Genomic DNA, 21,657 nt, shown 5'->3' on the forward strand with positions numbered 1-21,657 from the left:
GGCTGTGCATTTTTTTTTTCAGTCGACGAAGACACCTATGGAGTCTTCAAAATTTCAGGAGACGCATGTCCAGTCTGGACTGGAAACCAGAGGGAGCTTAGAGCCAGCAGGAAGGAGAACGATGCACTCAGGCTGCGCCCCAACCTTGCCACCCACGCAGACCTCCTCAGGAAGCTGCCAGAGAAGAGGATTCGCCAGGGGAAGGAGACAAAAAAGAGGAAGACGAAATCCTGGAGCACAGAAGGTGGACTCAGGAATTATCAGAGCGAGGATGGGAGAGTCCAGGAACCTTAACGGCGGGGATTCATTCCCTCTCCCCTCTTCACGCCTCCCTCTGGGCCCTGCCCTGCTGCTCCCCAGGGGCTCAGCTGGGCAACTGGGCTCAGCCGTCCTCTCTGCTCTGCCCCTTAGTGCGGCAGGCAGGGTTATTTGGTGGGGGTGGGGGTGGGGTCCTTCCTGGGGTCCTGCCCTGACCCAGCACTGCTTCCCGCTGGGTGAGCAGTTCTAACTCTGATTTGGAAAGAGGAAGCCCGCCACTCAGAGCTAAAACAACATCCCCCCCCCACCACCGCATGAGGAGCAGAAGTGGTAACTTGGCATCCATCTGCTGGCTTTTCTGTCTTATTTCTCAAATGGTCCAGAACTCCGCAAAGTGCACAGGAATCTCAAGAAAAAGGCCAGAAGCATCCGCAGGGTTCTCAGGCTGGACCAGGTGGCCAGCTCCCGGCCCAGGGCTGCTCCACAGAGGTCTCAGCTGCATGGAGCAGTCTCTGGCTTTAGCAGAACAGCCAACCACTCAGGGCAGCTCCTCTGGACCCGTGTGGCTCGGGCACACTCCCTGCTCTCGGGAAGGGTCTCTCCGTAACCAGCCTGCAGCCACGAGGGTGAAGCCACACCAGCTGTGCTGCAGAGGCACAAAGGCGGCTGGAGGAGGTGCTGCCGCCCTGCCCAGGCGGCCTGGGGCGGCCATCTAGAGGCCGAGCAGCACAGGCACTCGCTCCGCGCTCTCCGCCGTGTCACCTGCTGCTGCCGCACGCTCCGAGGCCGAGCTGAGCGGCTCGACAGAGACCTACGGCTCAAAGCCTGCAACCGGGCCTATCTGTATCTTCGGCATCTTTAAAAAATGATCTTGACCCCACTTCTTCCTTCAGCTACTACCTCATCCATCTATCCAGCCTATTCCTCTTCTCAAAAAGGACGTTTTGATTTAATTTTAATTAAAAGCAAATAAATTTAATTTTAAAATTACTTTTTAAATTAAAAGCTTTTTACTTTTTTTAACAGGTGAAATGGGGACTTCCCTGGTGGCCCAGTGGTTAAGACTCCACGCTCCCAATGCAGGGGGCCTGGGTTCAATCCCTGGTCAGGGAACTAGATCCTGTGTGCCGCAACTAAGACCCAGAGCAGCCAAGTAAATAAATAAATATTTTAAAAAAACAAAAACAAAAAACAGGTGATACGCACAAATGCTTTTAAGACTCTGTATGACAGGGCTCGTGAGGAAGAGCGGCCCCCTCCTTTCCCACTCCCACATCCCACTCCTGAGACAGTCACCACAGGCTCCTGGCATTTTCTGTATTACTGACCTCCATGTTTCCAAATAAAATACAAGTACACTTCTTCATCTAGCAATTTTAGGTATTACAAATTGACTTCTTATGGTGGAAGATGAAGATGTAGCTCTCACATCTCACATCACCCTGCCCTGCCACCCCACTGCCCTTTTCCCCTCTCTCTATAAAATTATACCACAATTTCTAGTTAAATCCATGTCCCGTGTTGCCCTCTGTATGAACATGCAAACACTGTTCTATTTGCTTACTTACATACATCCTTCCCTCAGAGTTAAAGGTTTTCTCACTGCCTTGTTTGCTTTGTTTGTACTCACCCACTGCTAACCTCTCCCAAACTCTGACTATAAAGCTCTCCTGGCTCACTGATGCCACGCTGGGACCCCTCTACCCAGAACCACAACATCTGCCCCAGCCCTTCTCCCCGTCACACTGTCGCCAACACCCTCCAGACAGGGAGACTCTCGACGGGTCAGCAACAGGACACACTTGGGAGTGAGAGAGTGAAAGGAATGGAGCCCATTAATGGCGATGATGAGATAAGAGGCGCTGACCAAGCACATCTCAGGGACGATGGCCTCTGATCTATCACAGCTGATCACCATGGCCCCAAGCCCCTGGCTCCTCCACAGCAAGCTCCCGCCTCTTTCCAGAGCTCTCCTCCTCCAGCGCAGGCTGACTCCCTGTCAGAGGGGCGCGGTAGACCACCACGACCGCAGCACTACTCCCCATCACCCCATCCTTCTTTATTTGCCTCCTAAGTCATCAAAGACTTTCTGTAAAAAGTAAAGGGCCAGAGAGTCAATATTTTAGAACGTCTATGTTGTCATGGCCAACGGGTCATGGGTGTGTCCAACAAGACTTTACAACGAAAATGACGGACAAGGAAATGTGAATTTTGTCATTTTCATGTGATATTATTATTTTTCTATTTTTTCCAACCATTTAAAAATGTAAAACCATTCTCAGCTTGCAGGCCTCACAAAAACAGAATCTGACCTCAGGCCATAGTTTCCCAACTAAGACTTTACCACCACACGCCGACTCCCTGTGGGGCACATGAGCAGCTGAGGGCACCCTGTCTGTCCTGAATCCCTCTGCACCACTAGCCCCAGCTCCCCCGCTTCCCAGAGCCTGCTGGGGCCCAGAGAGGCACGCTCAGAGCCAGAGGCCGGCTCTGCTGTCCTTCCTGTCACCCGAGGCCCGACCCGTTCACACTCTGTCCTCACTCCAACCCTTGTCCCAAGTCCTTGCCCTGTCCCTTTTGTCATCCCCTAACATCCCAGGCCGCCTGTTGAATGGAACATTTTACGAAAAACTCTGAGAACGTTCAGGATCACTAATGACACAAAATACATCCTCCAGGCCCAAGACCCCACAGTCGAGCAGTCAGATGCCGCCTGTCTCTGGGGACTGGCTGTTTCACCAGTCAGGCCGAGGCTGCACCCATCCGCCTCTGTCAGGGCTCAGCCTTTCTTCAGCACATATTCACCCAAAACGCTCCAACACAGTGCAGCTCGCTATAACCCAGAGTGAGGAATCACACACAGGAGGTCCCCAAATCTTCAACATCACAAAGCAAAGCCCACTGGAGGGGCCTTCTCACACGTCAGGCGGGGCAAACGTTTACGGTCAGCCATTCTGTCAGAAAGCCCGGCTCTGACCGTCCTCCAGCCCTGCCCGCTGCCACCCTGCACACTGCCCAGCTCCAGGCCACTCAGAGCCGCGGTACGTACTTGAAGCGGACCTTCTCTTCCATGTCCGGGGCCGGGTCCTGGGTGACGAGGCTCACCAGCTCCTCCATGCTCTGCTGCCTGCACAGGAAGTCCAGCAGCTTCCGGTTCTGGGCCTTGCACTCCTGCAAGATGTCATCTTCGTCCATTAACTCTCGCAGCGTCACGTCCTCCTTATCCAGCAGCTTGTCGACGTGGGACGTGGTGTTCAAGTCAAACTTCCAGAACATGGTGACGGCCACAGAGCTGCAAGCAGACAAGAGGGTCACTGCCACCACGTGCGAATCCGCCTCAGCAACCCCCGCACCCAGGTCCCGAAGTCCACCCACAATGGGGCCTGGGCTGCAGGGGGCGCTCCCCCACGTACGGCAGGACAGCTTGGCCTCCTGTCCTCCCGGGGGGCCCCCGGAGCTCTCATCACTAGCCCCTTGGCTCCGAGGCCAACACATGCCGGTCTCCCACACGTCAGACGGGGGACGCCCCTCCACCCAGAAAGCGAGACTCGCAAACCTCCTCCCCAGTGCCCAGCCCCTCCTCAACGAACACTGGACATCTCTCCCCAGACATCTCTGTATCGTATATATTTTTAATTTTCTGTATATTATGTTTTGACATCTTTAAAAAACATTCTGATTGAGGAGAGACTGCCCCTCCCGGGCGGCCAACTCCTAGAGATGGCAAAGGGCTCCCAGGAGCACTCCTGTGACCTGCAGACTGACCCCCCGGAGCCCTCCTCCTCCATGGGCCCACACACACCAGGGGACTCCGTTCCACTGCCTTCATTATCCCAGGGCCAGGGGCCAGGCAACCAGGAGCCACCCATATAGCTTAGAGCCCGCCGAAATCATCCAAGCAAGCTGACCTGAAGCTGTGCACCCTGCCCAGCCTTGCCTTCCGCGTGGAAACCCCAGTAAAAGCCGCAGCCTCGGCTCTGCCCTGGCTCCTCCCCCTTCTGCCTCCTGCCCCCCTGGGGCTTCCCGCACGTGGCCCGCGTGAGGTCCGTGCCTCCGGCCTCCAGGACCCAGGAGTGTAACAAGCTCTGCTTCCCTGTCCCTCCTACGCCTCCTCTCGCGGCCGCCCCCGCCTGGCCATCCCTCACGGGACACAGAGCAGCGCCCAGACCAACCTCAGCAAAAGCCAAACTCAGGGCAGCTCCTTCTGCTCGACCCTCTGCTCCTCTGCCGCCCCCACCTACTCGGCCCCTCGTTTCCTTGCGTCACCTTGCTGAGTGAGCCAGGGCTGTCCCTGAGGCCACCACCTCCCTCACACGCACACACCGAGTACTAGGTCCTGTCACGCCACCTAAGGACTCTCGATCCACCCACCCCTTCCCCTGCACCCCACATCACCCTCTGCGGGCTCCTGCTGTCTCTGCCTGGACTCTACAAGGTCTGAAGCACTCAGTGAGTCTCATATGTCAGTCTATGGGCCTAGGTTGGTTTGCAACAAAGTTTTCGCTGTTGGATACAAAATGAAAAACATAAAGCCTGCATCTTCAACAAAGTTACACCTGTATCTTGAGGTTATCTTTTCAATGTTACACAGATCACTATGTGCAAAATCATGGTGATAGTAGATGGGACTTACCTAATAGTTCTACTTAGAAGAGCAAAGAACTTTCCACGTGACATGAGCCCCAGTGTGTCTGTGCATGAAGCCCAGCTGCCCAGGAGTCCCGGACACAGGCTCCTCAGCTGTCCAGCCACACCCTCCACAGCCTCTTGTTTTTGCTGCGTCAAACTCACTTTCCCAAAACACAGACACACGTCTTCATGTCCCTCTCATGGTGGTTTAAAGCCTGTGCTGGCCCCAAATGCCCACCGCTCACCAGGCCGCCCCTCCCGACATGCCTCCAGGTCCTCTGGGCACTTCCCGCTGCCTCCCCGACCCCGAGGATGCCGTGTCTCTCTTCCCACACACACCGCACTCTCTGCCTTTGCCCGTCTGCGCACACTCCTGTGCTCAGTCCCTTCGCTGACAAAATCCCACCTGCCCCGCCAGACTCAGAGGTGGGGCCGCTTGGACTCGCAGCGCAAGGGACTCCACAAGCTGACCTGCACTCAGTTTCCATCTAGGTCCTAATATCTTCCTTATTTCTCTCGTGAGGAGTGCAGATGGGTATATGCCGGTGTTAGTTACAGACTCTGGGGGACCAGAAATAATGATTACTAGATGTAACTTCAGGAAAAGATGGATGTCCCCACACACACATCAGGTGCCCTCTCTCCTAAGGCCCTACAGAATGACTCATGTGCTTGGATAACATACAATCCAGGTAAAGAGGGGAACCAGAGGGAGGACCCCCACCTAGCCAAGGCTTTGTTTCCAAACAAGAACTTGCCAGACATGGCAGCTAGAGGTGGCTTCTATGCGTCCTGTTTTCAGCGAGGGTGGGTGAGTGTCTTGAAGTGAATATAGAGTATCTTGAAGTCTGCTTTGTCTGACACTATTACAGCATACCATTCTTGTGGTTTATATTTGCTATATCCTTTAACATCCTTTTACTGTCAACCTATTTGTATTTTTATATTTAAAGTGGTGTGATGAATTGGGAGATTGGGATTGACATGTATACACTGATGTGTATAAAATGGATGACTAATAAGAACCTGCTGTATAAAAAAATAAACAAAATTTTAAAAAAAAGTATGATCCTCAAAAGTCACATAATTCTAAAAAAGACTTGAGACAATATTTTATAAAATATTTAATTTTACTCATATGCTTTGTTAATTCATTGAAAAGCATGTATTTAGCACCTATTATAAGCCAGAACTGCATTACATATAGGGGTTATAACAGTGAGCAAAACACATACAGTCTATGATTTCATGGAAAATTCAGCCTACTAGGGGAGTTTCATAATGATTATATAATCGTGCAAATATATAATCAGTTATACAATATTTAAAATTTTATGTACAATAGGTATAGAGAGCTATGGAAATATATGATACAGGGGCAGAACTCAATGACTAATTGGATGTGGGAGAAAAAAGGTCAAGGATTAATTTTGGTTCTTGACTGCATACATGGCTGGAGACGTTTACAGATACAGGACTCTTAAAAGATCATTACATTGCACAATTTCAAAGGGCATCATTCACACGTTTGCAGTGCAAATCATTACCTTCTTTGGCTTTGTACACAAGCTTGATATTCATTTGAAAGATCTAAGAAAATCTGGCATGTAGGCAATTAGATGTATGCATGGTAAACTCAGGGAAACAGTTTGAGGTGGAGAAATAAATGAAGCCACAGAGAATAAATGAAGCCATGATATTGTAGAGAAAAGATATAGGATGAGAAGAAAATAGCATCTGTGAAGCTAAAATATTTTAAGGCCTAATAGTGGTCCTGAGCAAAGAATACAGACTAAGAATAGCCAGATAAATAGAATGAAAATCAAGACAGTATGCTAATTAGCTTAATGGTGGTAATTATTTCATGATGTGTACATATATCAAAGCATCAGGTTGTACACCTTAAATATGTACAATTTTTATTTGTCAATGATACTTCAATAAAGTTATTCTTAATTTAAAAAAATAAAAATAAAAAAAATAAAGTGTTTCTTTTTAAACAGCAAAGACTGATTGATAAGGTCTTGCTTTGTTATTCCGTCTGTTATTCTCTGCCTTTTAATTAAAATATTTAGATCATTTACATGTAATATGGTTGGGTTTGAGTAATTTGAAAAAAATACAACACACTTTCATGACACTCTCAATAAATGAGGAATAGAAGGGAACTTCCTGAACCTGATAAAGGGCATCTACTAAAAAACCTAAAGCTATCAGCACACTTAATGGTGAAAAGACTGAATGCTTTCCTCCTAAGATTGGAACAAGAAACTCTAACCACTTATATTCAAGATTGTAGCGAAGGTCCCAGGTAGTACTATAAGACAAGAAAAAGAAATAAAACACATACAGATTGAAAAAGAATAAGTAAAATTTTCTTCACTGACAAATGATATGATTGTGTAAGCAGAAATGCCTAAGAAATCTACAAGGAAAAGAGCTACAAGAATTAATGAGAGTGAACAGCTAGCTTACCAGTTACAAGGTCAATATCCAAAAAGTAATTGTATCTCTATATACTAGCAATAAAAATTGGTAAATAAAAAATATTTAACTTCTGCTAACAACAACATTCAAAAACGTGAAATACTTCAGGATAATTTAATAAAATATGTGCAGATCTGCACACTGAGGGACTTTCCTGGTGGCACACTGGTTAAGAACCCACCTGCCAATGCAGGGGACATGAGTTCAATACCTGGTCTGGGAAGATCCCACATGCTGCGGAGCAATTAAGCCCATTTGCCACAACTACTGAGCCTGTGCTCTAGAGCCCGCAAGCCACAACTACTTAGCCTGCGTGCCACAACTATTGAAGCCGGCGTGCCTAGAGCCCATACTCCGCAACAAGAGAAGCCACCACAGTGAGAAGCCCCCACACAGCAACAAAGAGTAGTCCTCATTCACCACAACTAGAAAAAGCCCAAGCACAGAAACAAAGACCCAACGCAGCCAAAAATTAAAAAAAACCATAACCATTATTAAAATTAAAAAAAAAGAGTTCGCATGCCACAACTAAGAAGTCAGCATGCCGCAACTAAAGATCCCTCATGCCGCAATGAAGCACCCGTGTGCCACAACTAAGACACAGAGCAGCCAAAATAAATAAATAAATATTAAAAAAAAAAGAAGAAGAGAAGAAGAAATACCCATGACAAAAGATCTTAAGTTCAGGGAGGTTACACACACACAAAAAAATTAGAATGTGTAATTTTAATCAGCAGTAAAACAAAAACAAAACAATCTATCCAACGGAAAACAGAAAAGGAGAAATAAAAGCAAAAGGAAAGTATTAGTAAATGAAAATGTGAAATAAAATGGTAGAAATTAGTACTAATACACAACATTGTAAATCAACTATACTTCAATAAAAATAAATTTAAAAAAAGAAATTAGCACTAATATAATAATAATTTCAACAACTGAATATGGGATAAACTAATCAATGCAAAAGAGTTTTCTCAGATTTAATTTTTAAAAAACAATATCCAACAAAAGACACACTTTAAAAAAACTGAAAAAGGTAGAAATGAAAAGACTGAAAAACATACACAAGGCAAATGCGAACCAAAATAAATCTGAGCCACAATCTTTATGTCTGACAAACTAAAAGTTAAGATAAAATGAGATGCAAAGGATGTTATAAACAGGTAAAAGGGACAATAGGACAAGAATATATAACCATCACAAACACAGAGGCATTTTATAATATTGTTCAACCTCTATAAACTTTATTGCAGCAATTGAGAGAAATCCATAGATGAAAAATGCCTTGGCCCTGGGCATTTATTCTAGAGAAATAAAAACAAGTTCAAACAAAATCCTGCACATGAATGCTCACAGTAGCTTTATTTGCAAAAAGTCAAAAACTGGAATAGGTCCAGATGGTCCTTGACACATGAATGCTAAAGTGTGGTCCATCCATACCATGGAATACGACTCAGCAACCAAAAGGAACAAACTACTGATACGTGCAACAACTTGGATGAGTCTCTACGGCAGCAGTCCCCAACCTTTTTGGCACCAGGAACCAGTTTCGTGGAAGACAATTTTTCCACAGATTGTAGGGGGGTTGGTTCAGGCAGTAATGCGAGCAATGGGGAGCAGCAGGAAGCAGCAGATGAAGCTTTGCTCACTCGCCCACCGCCGCTCACCTCCTGCTGTGCGGCCCGGTTCCTAACATGCCATGCACTAGTACCAGTCCACAGCCCCGGGTTTGGAGACCCCTGCTCTAGAGAATTATTGCTGAGCAAAAAAAAAGCCAATCCCGGGGACTTCCCTGGTGGTCCAGTGGGTAAGACTCCATGCTCCCAATGCAGGGGGCATGGGCTTGCCCTGGTCAGGGAACTAGATCCCGCATGCACACTGGAACTGAGAAGTCCGCATGCTGCAACTAAGAAGTCTGCATGCCGCAACTAAGAAGCCCACTTGCCGCATCTAAACATGCCACAACAAAGATCCCTTGTGCCACAACTAAGACCCGGCACAGCCAAAATAGATAAATTTTTCTTTTTTAAAAAAGCCAATCCCCAAAGATTACACACTGTATGATTCCATTTATATATAACATTTTTGAAATGAAAAATTTTAGAAATGGAGGACAAATTAGTGGTTGCCAGTGGTTAGGCATGAGGAGCAGATTGGTGGAGAGAGGGAAATGAGTGTGGTCATAAAAGCGCAACAAGAGAATCCTCGGGGCTTTGGAACTGTTCAGCATTTTGTCTTTGATGGTGGATACACAACCACACAGACGACAAACTATAGAACTAAACACCTGCACACACAATACAAATGCAACTCAGGAAGTATGAGTAAGATCAGTGGACTGTATCAATGTCAATTCCTGGTTGTGATTTTTCTACTATAACTCTGCAAAATATTACCACTGGGGGAAACTGGACAAAGGGTACAAGGGATATCTCTGTATTATTTCTTACAGCTGCAACGTTAAAAAGGTGAATATTATTAATAAGCTCAAGCTATAAAAGAGACACAAAATTCTACACCCAAAGGACAGAGGATACAAATTCTTTTTGAAAACACCATGTAACATTTACAAATACAAACCAGATATTAAACCAATAAAGGAAGCCTCAATAGACTCCAAAAGACCACTATCTTGCAGACTGTGTTCCCCAAACAATAAAGTATAGAAATTAATATAACAAGGATAGTTTTAAAAATCAGTGATAAGCTGATCCTAAAATCCATATGGAAATGCAAGTGGCCCAGAACACACAAAACAATCTTGAAAAGGAACAAAGCTGGAGGACTCATTCTTCCTGATTTCAAAATTTACTACAAAGTTTCAGTAAACAATACAACGTGGTACGGGCCTAAGGAACGACATGTAGATTGATGGAATAGAATTGAGACAAGAAATAAACATTCATGGGCTTCCCTGGTGGCGCAGTGATTAAGAATCCGCCTGCCAGTGCAGGAGACACGGGTTCGAGCCCTGGTCCGGGAAGATCCCACATGCCGCAGAGCCACTAAGCCCGTGCGTCACAACTACTGAGCCTGCGCTCTAGAGCCCGCGAGCCACAACTACTGAGCCCGTGTGCCACAACCACTGAAGCCTGCGCACCCTAGAGCCTGTGCTCCGCAACAAGAGAAGCCACCGCAATGAGAAGCCTGTGCACCGCAACGAAGAGTAGCCCCCACTCACCACAACTAGAGAAAGCCCGTGTGCAGCAATGAAGACCCAACGCAACCAAAAATAAATAAATTTAAAAAAAATAAACACTCAGATTTACAGTCAACTGATTTTTGACAAGGGTGAAAAAACAATTCAATGGGGGTTAGAATAGTGTTTTCAATATATGATGCTGGAACAACTAGATATCTGCATGCAAAACAATAAATGCGGGCTTCCCTGGTGGCGCAGTGGTTGAGAATCTGCCTGCCAATGCAGGGGACACAGGTTCGAGCCCTGGTCTGGGAAGATCACACATGCCGCGGAGCAACTGGGCCCGTGAGCCACAGTTACTGAGCCTGCGCGTCTGAAGCCTGTGCTCCGCAACAAGAGAGGCCGCGATAGTGAGAGGCCCGTGCACCGCGATGAAGAGTGGCCCCCACTTGCCACAACTAGAGAAAGCCCTCGCACAGAAACGAAGACCCAACACAGCCATAAATAAATAAATAAATTTTAAAAAAACAACAATAAATTCAGACCCTTATTTATACACTATATACAAAGATTTACCAACATAGATCAAAGACCTAAATTTAAGTGCTAAAACTATAAAACTCTTAGAAGAAACAATCATGTATTTGCCGATGGTTTCTTAGATATGACACCAAAAGCAACAAAAGAAAATATAACTTGGACTTCCTCAAAAATAGTTTTTGTGCTTCAAATGACACCTTTAAGAAAGTGTAAAGACAACACACACAATGGGAGAACATTTTCACAAAAGAAAATTTTTGCATATCATATATCTGAAAAAGGACTTGTACCTAGAATATATAAAGAACTCTTACAACTCAATAATAAAAAGACAAATTTTAGAACAAGTAAAGGATCTGGGATTCCCTGGTGGCACAGTGGTTAAGAATCCACCTGCTAATGCAGGGCACATGGGTTCGAGCCCTGGTCTGGGAAGATCCCACATGCCACAGAGCAACTAAGCCTGTGTGTCACAACTACTGAGCCTGAACTCTAGAGCCCGCAAGCCACAACTACTGAGCCCACGTGCCACAACTACTGAAGCCTGCGTGCCTAGAGCCCGTGCTCCGCAAAAAGAGAAGCCATGACAATGAGAAGCCCGTGCACTGCAACAAAGAGTAGCCCCCGCTCACCTCAACTAGAGAAAGCCCACGCACAGCAACGAAGACCCAACACAGCCGAAAATTAATTAATTAATTAATAAAGAAAAAAATGAGTAAAGGATCTGAATAGACATTTCTCCAAAGAAAATATCCAAATGGACAAAAAGCATACAAAAAAATGCTCAGTACCATTAGCCATCCGGGAAATGCAAGTCAAAAGCACAATGAAGGGACTTCCCTGGTGGTGCAGTGGTTAAGAATCCACCCACCAATGCAGGGGCCAGAGGTTCGATCCCTGGTCCAGGAAGATCCCATATGCCGCGGAGCAACTAACCCCATGTGCCACAACTACTGAGCCTGTGCTCTAGAGCCTGTGAGCCACAACTACTGAGCCCGAGAGCCACAACTACTGAAGCCCGCACGCCTACAGCCCGTGCTCCACAACGAGAAGGCACCACAATGAGAAGCACGCGCACTGCAACGAAAGAGGGGCCCCCGCTCACTGCAACTAGAGAAAGCCCGTGCGCAGCAACGAAGGCCCAAAGCAGACAAAAATAATAAAATAAATTAAATAAATAAAATTTTTTTAAAATGTGGTCTATCCATACAATGGAATATTATTCAGTAATAAGAAAGAATGAAGTACTGATAGGCCCCCACGGAGCCTGGTAGGTTTCACCGCAGCAGCACAGAGGCGGCCTCAATGTGCCAAGCGCCCACACTATGCTGCTCTGCGTGATGCCAGCGCTGCACACCAGGCCTGGGTCTGCACACGCCAGCCCACAAGCCACAGGCTCCTTCATGGTGGGGATGGTCATACACCTTATGTGTTCCACCAGACAGCACCGGAGCACACACAGAACAAATCTTGACCAACAAATAAAACCAAAATTTCACCCAAATAATCATCATCATGCTACTCGCTTATTCATACCTTTTATAGTTTGAAAGAATAAGCTAAGTTAACATCTACTTATTTACCCCTAAATCATAAAAGAGCAAGTCTAGGCAGGATTTCCACCCTCTAAAAAAGAGTAAGACACTCAAGGGCCTCTGAGAACCCATACCTTCTGCAGAATCTGGTGCACCAACTTATCTACCCCAGGGCCTGTGTGCTAAAGGCGGCCCAGCTCAACGTTCCAAGACACGGGGATTTCACAGGCTGGTTAAGTTCTTTTCTTTTTTTTTTTAAATAAATTTATTTATTTATTTATTTTATCTTTGGCTGCATTAGGTCTTTGTTGCTGCACGCAGGCTCTCTCTTGTTGTGGTGAGCGGGGGTTACTCTTCGTTGCAGTGCGCAGGCTTCTCATTGAGGTGGCTTCTCTTGTTGCGGAGCACAGGCTCTAGGTGCGCGGGCTTCAATAGTTGTGGCAAACGGGCTTAATTGCTCCATGGCATGTGGGATCTTCCCGGACCAGGGATTGAACCCGTGTTGCTTGCACTGGCAGGCGGATTCTTAACCACTGCGCCACCAGGGAAGTCCCAAGTTCTTTTTTTTTAATTTAGAAAACTAACAGGGTTGCCAACTTTTTCACTCTGCCAAGCCAGGAGGAGGGAGGGAGGGAAAGAGAGAGAAAGAAAAGCAGACACAAAGGGGCTTCCCTGGTGGCACAGTGGTTAAGAATCCACCTACTAATGCAGGGGACACGGGTTCAAGCCCTAGCCCGGGAAGATCCCACATGCTGTGGAGCAACTAAGCCCACGCGCCTAGAGCCTATGCTCTGCAACAAGAGAAGCCACCACAATGAGAAGCCTGCTCACCGCAACGAAGAGTAGCCCCCGCTCGCCACCACTAGAGAAAGCCCGCACGCAGCAACGAAGACCCAATGCAGTCCAAAATAAATAAATTAAATAAATTAAATTTTAAAAAAAGGAGGAAAGGATAAACTGTCATCTACAATCACCTTTAATTCAGACAACAATGGCTTTTTCAATATCAAAAGAAGAAAGCCATAATATCAGGATTGAGGATTACGTCTCACTTTAAAAAAACAGTTTTAAGAAAAGCTCACCTTTGCTCATCTCACCAATATTACATACAGACCAGCATCTGAGAACCTCTATTTACATTCCCACTGACACCTGAAATAAAAATAGGTTACTCTCAAAGTCATTCACTTAGACTGTGTGCCTCACCAGCTCACACCTAGGCCATGAAACCAAAAATCTCTGTGCAGCAACGTTTCTGTGCTTCCGTCAGCTATTCATGCATTTTAAGAAATACGTAATCTCATCAGTGGCATCCCTTAAAGAGTTCATAGCAATGGTACTGGTTTAGGTGCAGCTAACTTCACTGCCTAAGGAACTGGTTTAAACTGGTTCTAGAACTGTTACTCAGGTAATACTGCATACTTCTTTTCCAAACGTTTCAAGATGACTTTACTTTTTTTTTAATATTTACTTATTTATTCATTCATTCATTCATTTTTGGCTGTGTTGGATCTTAGTTGTGGCACTCAGGATTTTTCATTGCGGCGAGCAGGCTACACTCTGGTTGTGGCATGTGGGCTTAGTTGCTCCGCGGCATGTGGGATCTTAGTTCCCCAACCAGGGATCGAACCCGTGTCCCCTGCATTGGAAGGCGGATTCTTAACCACTGGACCACCAGGGAAGTCCCTTCCAAACGTTTCTTGTATCCCAACAACTATGCACTATCCTCCAAAGAGATGCTAGCATTCTCTTAATCGGCCCTCACCTACAGGAAGGCTAATTTTCCTTCCTTAGATGACCTAGAGGCCCACCACCGACAGCATATCTTTAGAACAAGCTACTGGCTCACAGTACTGGCGTGTTGACTTGAGACGTCTCTGGTTATACGTGAGATGCAACACAGCACAAGGATTCCCGTCACATCCTGACAACAGCCTCCACAGTCTGTCTGGAATGCCAAGCAAAGTATTACCAGCATCTTCTAGACTCTTATCCAACAGCCAAATGAGAGGAACTTCAAGTTCCTCTTAAACTACCTCTCATTTACTTCTTCTGGTTAGTATAACCATCAGACACAAGGCAGCTTCCAAAGAGAAATGTCGTCCATACGATCATGCAGTTCCATGGACAGAGCCCTTCAGAAAAGAACATTCTGCAGTAGAGACTGTTGCTAAGAGAAAATGAGAATCTGAAACGCACCCTATACCTGTCTGACCAATTGCTTTTTAAAAAAGTTTCACAACCAAGGTCCTGGCTCTGCTATGTGACCTGACCTCTTGTGCCCTGGTGTCCTCACCTGTAAACTGGGGACAAGGAGCACCCTCCACGTAGAGCTGCTGTGAGGATGAACTGAGCTACCCCGTGAGGAGCCCAGAGCAGGGGCTGGCACACTTCCTCCTCAGTCTCCTGACTGCAAAGGAGAGAAGGAAACAGAGACAAGGTCACCTTGCCACAGAGGACGGGCTCAGCAGTGGCTGGGGAGGCATGACTTGCTCACGGGAGCTGACCGTGAGCCTCTCCCAGTGCCACCTTCAAGTGGCATCACACTGGTAGCTCAAGGTGGACATGACAGAAGTATTAGCCCTGCAGAAATCGACAAATGCTACAGGCCAGGAGATTTTTGTGCTTTTTTTGTTTTTGACTTTTAAAAAAATTTTTTATTATTATTTTTATTTTTAGCTGCATTGGATGTTCCTTTCTGCACACAGGCTTTCTCCAGCTGCAGCGAGCGGGGGCTACTCTTCATTGCGGTGCGCAGGCTTCTCATCCTGGTAGTTTCTCTTGTTGTGCAGCACAGGCTCTAGGCGCGTGGGCTTCAGTGGTTGCAGCACGCGGGCTCAGTGGTTGCAGCACTCGGGCCCTAGAGCATGCTGGCTTCAGTAATTGCGGCACGCGGGCTCTAGAGCGCAGGCTCAGTAGTTGTGGCTCACGGGCTTAGTTGCTCTGGGGCATGTGGGATCTTCCTGGACCAGGGATCAAACCCGTGTCCCCCACATTGGCAGGCGGACTCTTAACCACTGCGCCACCATGGAAGCCCCGTGGCCAGGAGGTTTTTGACTCTCCCAGAGAGCCAGATATTAAACATTTACCAACACACCACTGGAATTCTATTGGTCTGGAAAAAAGCGACAATGTGAATCCATGGAGAGCAGTGGATACTTGCACAACCAGTCAAACAACAAACAAGACCATGTCTATACTGGGCACAGTCCACTGGGGGTGGCGGGGGGATGGGGGGACCAAAAAGAAGGGGGTGGGGTGGGAGGAACAGATGAACAAAAATCTAAAATCAGAAGTGAAAAGAATAGCCATAGGACGCCCCTGGTGGCACAGTGGTTAAGAATCTGCCTGCCAATGCAGGGGACATGGCGGAGCAACTAAGTCCGTGTGCCACAACTACTGAGCCCACGTGTCAAAACTACTGAAGCCTGTGCACCTAGAGCCTGTGCTCCACAACAAGAGAAGCCACTGCAATGAGAAGCCCGCGCACCACAACGAAGAGTAGCCCCCGCTCTCCGCAACTAGAGAAAGCCCGTGCACAGCAATGAAGACCCATGCAGCCAAAAACAAATAAATAAATTTATTTAAAATAAGTAAATAAAAATAAAAATAAGGAGTATGCTTATTTAATAGTCTGTTTCTTTTTTTAAATATTTATTTATTTATTTACTATTTATTTTTGGCTGCGCCGGGTCTTAGTTGCTGCACGAGGGATATTTAGTTGCAGCATGTGGACTTCTTAGTTGTGGCATGCAGACTTCTTAGTTGCGGCATGCAAACTCTCAGTTGCAGCATGCATGTGGGATCTAGTTCCCCGACCAGGGACCAGAACCCGGGCCCCCTGCACTAGGAGCGTGGAGTCCTGCCACTGGACCACCGGGGAAGCCCCAATAGTCTGTTTCTGATAATCCCCAAATCTAAAATCTAGGAGGGCTGTTTCTACTGGTTTTCATGCATGGTGCCTTACTTCCTTGTGTGCTTGTCCAGTTTTGTCTGTGTACTAATCAACATCCTCAAAAAATATTCATAGGTGTTTTTTGCATTTTAGGATGATGGTAACTTCCTCCAGAGAGGTTTTATGTTTGGTCCCACTGTTGCCTGAAGGCATTACCAAACCAGAAAACCTTAAATTCATGCTTCATTTCCCTGAACTACCAAGTAATATGAACCTGGGCCACAAATCCTCCTGAAGGCCAATCCACAGCCACAATTTTCCCCCTTTTTTCCTGCTACACTTAGTAAAAAGGTGGGGGCAAAGATGGAGATAGGCAGGTATGCTTCTAGTTCACCCTGCCTCTGAGGGCACTGACTTTCAGAGCCCATTTAATATGAGGAGGGCCCCTTTTAGGTTCTCTACCTTGAGAGGACTGCAGATCTTCACTTCAGAGGCCGGCAAGGACTCAGAAATCAAAGCCCCACTTTGTCCAAATCAGCAGATGTCCTTAAGGCAAAGGCAGATTCCATCCTATGGTGTTTAAATTACCTTTCTGGGTTCTTTCTTTGTTATGTTTTGGTTTAAAACTTCCTTGCAATATTGTCAGTCTTTTTTTTTTTTTTTTTTTTTTTAAAGAGCAAGTGATATACAAGCTGGCTTTTTTTTAATTTTTATTTTTATTTATTTAAACACTATTTTATTTATTTATGGCTGTGTTGGGTCTTCGTTGCTGTGCGAGGGCTTTCTCTAGTTGTGGCAAGTGGGGGCCACTCTTCATCGCGGTGCGCGGGGCCTCTCATTATCGCGGCCTCTCCAGACGTGCAGGCTCAGTAATTGTGGCTCACGGGCCCAGTTGCTCCGCGGCATGTGGGATCCTCCCAGACCAGGGCTCGAACCCGTGTCCCCTGCACTGGCAGGCAGACTCTCAACCACTGCGCCACCAGGGAAGCCCTATTGTCAGTCTTTTGATTTTTTTTTTTTTTCTTTTTGGCTGCGTTGGGTCTTCGTTACTGCGTGCAGGCTTTTCTCTAATTGCAGAGAGCGGGAGCTACTCTTCGTTGCAGTGCACGGGCTTCTTATTGCAGCGGCTTCTCTTGTTGTGGCCCATGGGCTCTAGGCACTCGGGCTTCAGTAGTTGTGGCACGCGGGCTTCAGTAGTTGTGGCTCACGGGCTCTAGAGCACAGGCTCAGTAGTTGCGGCACCCAGGCTCAGTTGCTCCATGGCATGTGGAATCTTCCCAAACCAGGGCTAGAACCCGTGTCCCCTGCATTGGCAGGCGGATTCCCAACCACTGCGCCACCAGGGAAGCCCTTGATTTTTTCTTTAATCCAATAATTTTAATTGTTTTCCATAGGGTGGGAGATGGGAGGATAGCAGGTAGTCCAAATAATCTAGCCTAACAATTATCAAATACATAAAATCACTGATGTTTTTCTGTAAAATATATCTGATACACAATTCTATACTGAAACTTATATTCTCTCATCACTTTGAGGAGATACTCCACTCTCTAGTGGCCTCTATTCATGCTAATGAGACATCCGTTGTCAACCTAACAGACATTCCTTTGTAGGTAATCTCTCTTACCTCTGGCTTAAGGTCTTTTTGTCTTTGTTGCTATACAATTTCAGTGTATGGGTGTGGGTTTCCTTTTACTTATACTGTTAAGGACATTGTGTGCTTCCTAAATCTACAGATTTATCTCTCATTAGTTTCTGAAAAGTCAACACTATTAACACTTTGAATAACGCCTCTCCTCCTTCTCCCTACTTTTCCATCTTGGGGTTCCAACTACACAGTCACAGCACACTTTTAACCTACCCTCCACTTCTCTAGTCTCACTTTCCATCTCCCATCTCTCAATGCTGCACACTGGATAATTTCTTCAGGTATTTATTCCAGTTCACTAATTCTGCCTTCAGCCATGTTTATTTACTTCACATATACTGTTTTTTTTTTTTTTTTTTTTTTTTTTTAAAGGATTTTCTTATTTATTTATTTATTTATTTATTTATTTTTTTGGCTGTGTTGGGTCTTCGGTTCGTGCGAGGGCTTTCTCCAGTTGCGGCAAGCGGGGGCCACTCTTCATCGCGGTGCGGGGACCGCTCTTCATCGCGGTGCGCGGGGCTCTCTCTATCGCGGCCCCTCCCGTCGCGGGGCACAGGCTCCAGACGCGCAGGCTCAGCAATTGTGGCTCACGGGCCCAGCTGCTCCGTGGCATGTGGGATCCTCCCAGACCAGGGCTCGAACCCGTGTCCCCTGCATTAGCAGGCAGACTCTCAACCACTGCGCCACCAGGGAAGCCCCACATATACTGTTTTTAATTTCAACTTTTTTTCATTTCTGAAAGTTCTACTTGGAATCATTTTGATACCTTGGTTTTCATTACTAATTTTTATTCTGTTTTGTATTTCTTCAAAAATTTCATACATTATTATATATACTGCATCTGATTATCCAATACCTGCAGACCTCGGGGCATCTAATTGTGCCAACTCCTCACAACGGTGTGTGTCCTGAATATAGAATGAAGCTTGCTTGGACTTCCCTGGTGGTGCAATGGTTAAGAATCTGACTGCCAATGCAGGGAACACGGGTTCAAGCCCTGGTCCGGGAAGATCCCACATGCCACGGAGCAACTAAGTCCATGCGCCACAACTACTGAGCCTGTGCTCTAGAGCCCGCGAGCCACAACTACTGAACCCACGTGCCACAACTGCTGAAGCCCACAAGCCTAGAGCCTGTGCTCTGCAACAAGAGGAGCCACCGCAGTGAGAAGACCATGCACCGCAACAAAGAGTAGCCCCCGCTCGCCGCAACTAGAGAAAGCCCGCGTGCAGCAACGAAGACCCAACGCAGCCAAAAAATAAATTAATTTTTTAAAAAAAGAAAAAAGAATGAAGCTTGCTTAAACGTAATCTACAGAAATCCCGAGGGCCTACAATGAGTATGCTTTGCTCTGAAAAGGATTTAACTTCTCTTCAGCAAGGAGCAAAAGAGTGCTATCATAATACTCACTGTTTCTTTTCTTTTCTTTTTCTCTTTTGGCTTTTGAAGAGTTAGCTTAATTTTTAAGCACCAAAGTGCTCCCGGGAAGTTGTATCTACTGTAATTTATCCAGCATCTATCTAATTGGATTGCGATGGGCAAACCTTTTAGGGGCATCTACTACAGCTGGAGGCACAAGCCCCTCCCCGCCTTTTCAGCTTCTACTTGGAATGTGTTCTGACAGCGGCCATAACACATATAAGCCTATCTCACCTATTCCCCACGGGTGAGACACGGCATGTTCCTCACTACATATGCATGACTGTCCCTGTTTTATTTGGATTACCCTTTGGCTTGGAGAGACCAAGTAACTTTTCCACAACACAGCACCTCAAAACCAGACACAGGAGGGTCAAGAATCCCTAAAAGTCAGGACACTATATGCACATCTTCAAAACTAAAATTTTTGCTGTCATCCATCTTCAAATGTCCCCTTATACAGTATATTTGCATAAATTACACAATAAAACAGAACCAAAAACAATTATCTTACCTTCTGTGGAAACTCCTTGTTTAAATTTTGTATTTAGGCAGAATATAAAAACATTTGGGATTTTCTCTTGGAGTATATGCAACTTTAAGAAAAATTTTTTCATTCAGTAGACTTATAATCTCTTCACCTGAAAAGTAAGAGGAAGACACTTATTTTAAGTTCTACTTCTGTAAAGTTAACTCACCAAAATGATAGGGAAAAGGAAAACAAAAATCATTAGCTTTACTTAGTATTTAAATTACCAGAACGTTTCATGATTAAGGATCTAAAAACTCCCTTGTCCATGTTGTTCTACAGAGATTGGTATCAACGATACACACCCATTTTAAATCTGGTTAACTAACTCAATGGTTGGAATTGAAGGACATGAGGAGGACCTCTGTGAAGTCATCTAGTTTCATGCCTACACACTATAACTATCAAGAGACACATATCCTGGTCACAAGATGACTGGACGGCTCACTGATGATCCATCACAACTTCTAGAAGAAAAGTGTTCCAAAGTGCTCCAGGTGTGATCCCTAACACCATTTCCAAATAACGTGACTAGCGCTCCTTGGCAAAAGGACTGACTTCAAGGCATACAGCAAAAACACAGACTAGGGGGCTTCCCTGGTGGCACAGTGGTTAAGAATCCACCTGCCAATGCAGGGGACACAGGTTCGAGCCCTGGCCCGGGAAGATCCCACATGCCGCGGAGCAACTAACCCGGTGCACCACAACTACTGAAGCCCACGCGCCTAGAGCCCATGCTCCACAACGAGAAGCCACCACAATGAGAAGCCTACGCATCGCAACGAAGAGTAGCCCCTGCTCACCATGACTAGACAAAACCTGCGTGCAGCAACGAAGACCCAACGCAGCCAAAAAAGTAAATAAATTAAATAAATAAATTTATTAAAAAAAAAAAAAAAAAACACAGACCAGCAGAGCCCAGGACTGTTCATTCTGTATTTGCATGGAAGTCATGATTTCACCTTTTTTAAAATAACTAATTAATTTTTTTTTAATTTATTTTTTTGGCTGCGTTGGGTCTTTGTTGCTGTGCGTGCGGGCTTTCTCTACTTGCGGCGAGTGGGGGCTACTCTTCGTTGCACTCCACGGGCTTCTCATTGCAGTGGCTTCTCGTTGCAGAGCACAGGCTCCAGATGTGCAGGCTTCAGCAGTTGTGGTTTGCAGGCTCTAGAGCGCAGGCTCAGTAGTTGTGGCACACGGCCTTAGTTGCTCCATGGCATGTGGGATCTTTCCGGACCAGGGCTCGGACCTGTGTCCCCTGCACTGGCAGGTGGATTCTTAACCACTGAGCCACCGGGGAAGCCCAATGATTTTACCTTTTGAAAATTATACTTTAGCAATAAGGAGGGGTGACTGTTCTAGAATATAAGAGCCCTAAGAGACCTAATCATCAAATATAATATTTAGATCTTGTTTGGGTCCAATTAAAACGAATCAACTGGAAGAGTATATTTTTGAAGCTATTGGGGAAATCTGAATATGGACTGATATTAGATGGTATTAAGGAATTACTGTAAATCTCTTAGTTGTAAAAATGACATGACCACTATGTTTTTAAAAATAAAAACTTTCAAA

General features: G+C 46.0%; 1 protein-coding gene across 7 annotated transcripts in view; it reads right to left on the bottom strand.

Annotated features, from left to right (window-relative positions):
- PPP6R2 (protein phosphatase 6 regulatory subunit 2) overlaps positions 1-21,657 on the bottom strand; it is a 71,996-nt gene that overhangs the window by 35,657 nt on the left and 14,682 nt on the right. For 5 of the 7 annotated variants that reach the window (XM_057557074.1, XM_057557073.1, XM_057557072.1 and 2 more), the window contains exons 2-3: positions 20,068-20,194; positions 3,308-3,550 (exon numbers count right to left, since the gene is read on the bottom strand). In XM_057557074.1, coding sequence (XP_057413057.1) covers positions 3,308-3,534 — 227 coding nt within the window. In that variant the 5' untranslated portion in view covers positions 3,535-3,550; positions 20,068-20,194. Of the gene's footprint in view, positions 1-3,307; positions 3,551-14,887; positions 15,002-20,067; positions 20,195-21,657 lie in introns of those variants that run through there. The other 2 variants (XM_057557071.1, XM_057557076.1) reach the window with 2 other exon arrangements.

This window comes from Balaenoptera acutorostrata, chromosome 11 (assembly GCF_949987535.1).
Source record: "Balaenoptera acutorostrata chromosome 11, mBalAcu1.1, whole genome shotgun sequence".
In the NCBI taxonomy this organism is placed as follows: Eukaryota; Metazoa; Chordata; class Mammalia; order Artiodactyla; family Balaenopteridae; genus Balaenoptera; species Balaenoptera acutorostrata.